Source organism: Atta cephalotes (genome assembly GCF_000143395.1).
Source record: "Atta cephalotes unplaced genomic scaffold scaffold00021, whole genome shotgun sequence".
NCBI lineage: Eukaryota > Metazoa > Arthropoda > Insecta > Hymenoptera > Formicidae > Atta > Atta cephalotes.
In genome coordinates this window covers 3,132,547-3,137,933 of record NW_012130085.1, presented here as the reverse complement: position 1 = coordinate 3,137,933, position 5,387 = coordinate 3,132,547, and the positions used below count along the sequence as shown (strand labels likewise).

Genomic DNA, 5,387 nt, shown 5'->3' with positions numbered 1-5,387 from the left:
ATATATATATATATATATATATATATATATATCTAGAGATGATTCCGTTTTTTATAATTTACAATTGAGAAAGTAAGCGTCTAATCGGCGGCGAAGATTTTGGATGGTCAATATTGAAATCGTTACATATTGGCATAATGACTATTGCATGAGGTACGCATATATGCATATACGTATGTATATACAGCCGACACTTCGGAACAAAAAAGAAAATCTTTTTGCGCGCGAGATTCACTTTTGACGGCAAAAGAATTGATGAGTATGAAATGATAAAAGCACGTCGCGAGACGTTCCATTACTCACTGTGGTTCGAGAATCGAATATCGCGATTCTCGATATGGCGGACCAATCGCAATATTTGTAATAATTGCGAAATAGAAGAATTTAAATCCACAATCTAATGTGTTTCTATATACTGTATACATAAAAATATATATAAAATATTTTATATATGTAAATATAAGAATATATAAAATATATAAGAATATATAAGAATATATATATATATATGTGTGTGTATATATATATATATATATATACAAATATAATATACATATTGCATATACATATAAATATAATACATTTTTAAATAAAGAATCGAAACATCGAGATTATTACATATTTTATAATCGTAATAATTATTTATAATTAAAGTGAAATATTCGAGATATGTTAATTGATCGAAGTAACAAATCACTTGAAATATTTCCGTCAATAATTAATGTAATTTATGTATATAGTTATGTATTTATATCAATAATTTTATTGAACTTGAAATTTTTATAAATAATTTTATTGAACTATATTGTTAATATATATTAATAATTTTAATAATTATTAATTAAATAACTATTTATGAAATAGAATATGAAAATATAAAATATCAAAGTAAATATCTCAAAAAAGAAAAATAATGAATTACTTGCAATAATTTATTAAATGTATAAAAATGCACACGAAATTTTTTCTGATAATCGAAACGACATTGAAAGATCGAAACACGCTGTCTCATCAGTTCTAATCACTGCAATTATTTTGACGCGCACAAGAATGAATACAGGATTTATTTATCATACCGACAGGATGCTATCGAAAATCTTCGGTGACTTGACTACAGCGAGCTGTCGTCGATAAGTCGACATGATGCTATTTGAGAGAGAGAGAGAGAGAGAGAAAGAGAGAGAGAGAGAGAGGAAGAGAGTGACGATACTCGAGGGGAAGGATTACGTTTAGACAGTATCTGACAGCGAAAGCAAAGAGGACACGATATAATCTTGATTTGCCGACGTGTATCGAAAAACATCCGGAACGGTGATGGCGATACTTAAGCGACTATTAAAACAAAAAATATAAATAAAACATTTAGACAAAAAATATTAAATATAAATATAAAACACTTAGACGAAATATTAATATAAAAAATAATATATTATTCTTAACGTGTTACCATCTTTATAACACATTCTCTTTAATATTTTATTATTACGTAAATATTAAAATAACGTTAAAGTTACTTTGTATAAAATATTTGGCAAAATAGAATTTTTTAAATATCACGTATATTAAAATATCAAGATAAAGTTATGTCGTTCGTCTTTGATGATATGCTTTGTTCAGCTCGAAACATTCAGCATGAAACTTGTACATACACCGCGTACCACGCATTCGTAACCATGAATCGCACGTAAAGCTGCCTCGGAAGTTTCAAAGCTGGGGGTCTTTAAAGACCCGCGCGAAATCTCCTCGGCAGGCTTAGGACCTGTTCGCTTAATCTCCACGGCCATTCTGAACTCGTGGTCGTCGCCGCAAAACGAAGGGAAGTCGGACGATGCAAAAAAAAAGATTCGAAAGAGAGGTATCCCTAGAGAACATTCGACTCCTGATGTCTGTCTGAAGTCTTCTCGGCGCGTCTTGAAACTCTTAGCGTTAAGTTTTTAATGTTGTTTAAGAAAATATGAGAAACGTGTACTCTCTCCCGCAGGATATACACTTCGGGGAAAAGTTTTCACGGGAATGGTCCGAGAGCGGGGAGGAACCATTGAAGGAGGGTGCTCTGCACGGGCCTAAAGGGTTGGCTGGCCAGCTGATGAGGAAACATGATACCGAGGCTGGTAGACGCGCTATTCGCTCCAGGATGCAGCGCGTTTGCAAATGTCACGGTGAGCAAATGGAAACATCCTTCGATGGTCATTCACCTCTTTGCACTGAGAAAAAGATATTTTGATTAAATTATTTCAATTTGTCTTTATTTCTTTCGATGAAGAATGTATGTATGTAACTCAAACAAATTATGTATGACTTAAATGTATACATTCTTCGGAAGTAAGAAAGATAATTAAATTAATTTAGTGAAATGAATATTTTTTTTTCAGTGTTAGGCACATCGTGGCTTCCTACAAAGTTAAATGGAATATAAATATTTCCCGCGATTGATACCGCTTCCTTATCTTGCGTTTCGCTGAATAATTCTTCCTTTTATCTTCTTTCTTCTGTTGCGACAGGCATGTCTGGCTCATGCAGCGTTCGTGTGTGTTGGAGAAGACTACCATCGTTCCGAGTGGCTGGTGTCGCCTTGGCGGCTTTACATGAGGGTGCCGCCCTGGTGCGATTGGCGCAACGCGGTGGTAGAAGACCAGCCAGGTTAAGACCGGCGCGTCCTGATCTTAAACGGCCGAACAAAACAGATTTGGTTTATCTCGAGGACAGCCCTGATTACTGCGAAAGGAATCTCACGTGGGTCTAACTTGCGCCGCGCGAAAATATATTTTTTTGACTTACAAAGAAATCTATGAAAATGTCCCTCTCCAATTTTGATGAGCTTTGAATGTTTTTTTTCTAGACTAAATAAGGATTTTTTTTTTTATAAAAGCTCAATCATACTTTTAGTAGCTGCAACATTCCTTTGAAGAAAATCAGTTGTTTTTCGAAACTGTAAAACATAGAAAAACATGATTGAAAAATAAAGATTGATTTCAAGAGTATTTTAATAATTATAATTAAAAATTTTTAAAAATCTTTATTTTTAAATTTTTTATTTAAATCTTTTAAAAAAAATTTTTTCGAGAATAAGATTCCGTTTCACATTTTCATGACTTTTGTTCTCTCATCACAGACTCGGCATTCCTGGTACGCGAGGAAGAGTGTGCAATCGGACGTCCCTCGGTCTCGACGGTTGCCGGCTGCTATGCTGCGGTCGGGGCTACCAGACGCGAGTGCGGGATGTCACTGAGAAATGCAAGTGCCGATTCGTCTGGTGCTGTCACGTCAAGTGCGAGATGTGCCGGCACACGCGAGAGGAGCACGTATGCAACTAAACGACAGATGCATTCCGTGATCTGGCCTATCTGCAAGAACGCGCTCATACCGTTCTTTATATTCCGATTAATTATTCGTTGCCACTTCTGCAGATTATGTATCCGCAATTGACGCCGTGAGAGGCTACACAATGACACGTTATATCTCGATGCGGTTTCTGCCTGACAGTCACATAAGCATCTTTAGCAACATCGTGAGAATAAAATGCATTACTTGAGATCTTTGCCTCTTCATAAAAAAGCACGAAAATGCTACGAAGTGCTATATGTGAATGATAAACAAATTATGTATTATTATTTGTATTTATTTTAAAATGAACGACTTCGATTGCATTCTTTATTAATGCTCATTAATGAGCATTAATTTCAATGTAGATTAATTTTAATCTCCTGATTCAATTTCGTTTTTTTCATTTTTTTTCTAGTTCTACGAATTAAGTAAAAACGATATAAGAATATCTGCTTCACCCTATTATATGATTCATTGGCTTAAAATTGTAATCACGTATAGGATTTTCTTTTTATGGCTCGAACAAAATTGCTCGCGGCAATCAAAGTTCTCGGGATTATTATTATAATACTAACGTAATGATACTCTTGGCGAGGTTGTTGTTGCGTAACTTATCATCACCGGTCTGACTGTTGGGTGTCACTTACGCGAACGTTAATGCGAAAGTGAATGTGTTACTTCAATTTACATTCAATCGTTTAATTTTATCTCGATCCGAATGTATTGCGGAGAAGAGGCTTATATTCCAGGGACACATTGACGTGTGTCCATACTCGCTTTGTATTATCGGACTCGCGCAATCTGACGATTCGGGTTCTAAAATAATAACGCGAACATGATATGGCATCAAGTTTCCCTTCATCTCTTCCGATTCTATTATATATTATCACATACATACACACACACACACACACACACACACACACACACACACACACACACACACGCGCGCGCGCGCGCACGCACGCACGCACGCACGCACGCACACATACGTATATATATTTATTTATTAGATATAGCTATATGTATCTCTCATAATTAATACGCGCATTCTTTTTATAGCGAGAATCGAGTGATAGAAGATTTCGTTGGAAATTTATCTAGATTTTTCCTCGTGACATATTTACGCATCTCGCGACGCTCGACATCGCGCACTGATGTGCCAATTTACTATTTCTGCGTGCGACAGGGAAAGAGAGAATGAAAAATGGAGCAAAAGAGAGTGAGAAAGAGAGAAAAAGAAAAAAAGGGAGCAAAGGACAAAACGTGGTAATAGACTACGCGCGTCGATTACTTTTTCCCCCCTGCTCTCACACATTCGCGTATAATGCGCGTGCAATTACGCGAGTGTTCTATTTATATCGAAGTAAAGACCTCCGCACGGTGTCTCGTAGATATCTCACACTGTATTGATGCTCTCTAGTGTAGAATTTTCTTTTCGCCTAATTAAAGAGCAACGTAGTGAGAAGTCGCGTCACGCCAGGTATGAGAACGAACGATGCGAATTAGGAGATGGAATTAGGAGCGAGACTCGAAATCTGCCTCAAGATCTCCACGCCCTTGACTTGCACGAATCGGGAACAATACTGCCAATGAATGTAAATATCATCTCTGTTTTTCTAGATTCTACGTCTGTAATCGTTGTTGTATATACATGTAAGCGTTTCGTCGGCTTCGTTTAGGAAAATTTTTTGCGTTGCGTTTTTTTCAGTCTACACGAAATACTCTTATCCCATCCGTGATTTTGTCTCTCGCTGTCACTATTTTTTTAATATATATATATATTTAATATGATGATAGTATATATGGATATATGTACACACACGATCGCTTTATTGCATGCCGCGCCAGTTAAGTCGGCAATCTAGTCATTTACGAATTTTCTGATCCCCATATCAGCGGACACTAAGATGCTCACAACGAATTACATGCGAGATTTCACGTTCTCTTCGGCTGAAATCGTAGTAGCATAACGCATCGCGCAATTATTATTTTGGAAAATTAGATATATATATATATATATACATATATATATATATATATATATATATATATATATATAT

General features: G+C 35.7%; 1 protein-coding gene across 1 annotated transcript in view; it reads left to right on the top strand.

Moving 5' to 3' along the window:
• LOC105619381 (protein Wnt-1-like) overlaps nucleotides 1-3,314 on the top strand; it is a 63,169-nt gene extending 59,855 nt beyond the window's left edge. Inside the window, exons 5-7 of the mRNA XM_012200902.1 lie at nucleotides 1,982-2,159; nucleotides 2,502-2,733; nucleotides 3,113-3,314. Of these exons, the coding sequence (XP_012056292.1) occupies nucleotides 1,982-2,159; nucleotides 2,502-2,733; nucleotides 3,113-3,314 (612 nt within the window). The remainder of the gene's footprint in view (nucleotides 1-1,981; nucleotides 2,160-2,501; nucleotides 2,734-3,112) is intronic.
• Nucleotides 3,315-5,387: the final 2,073 nt, after the last annotated feature.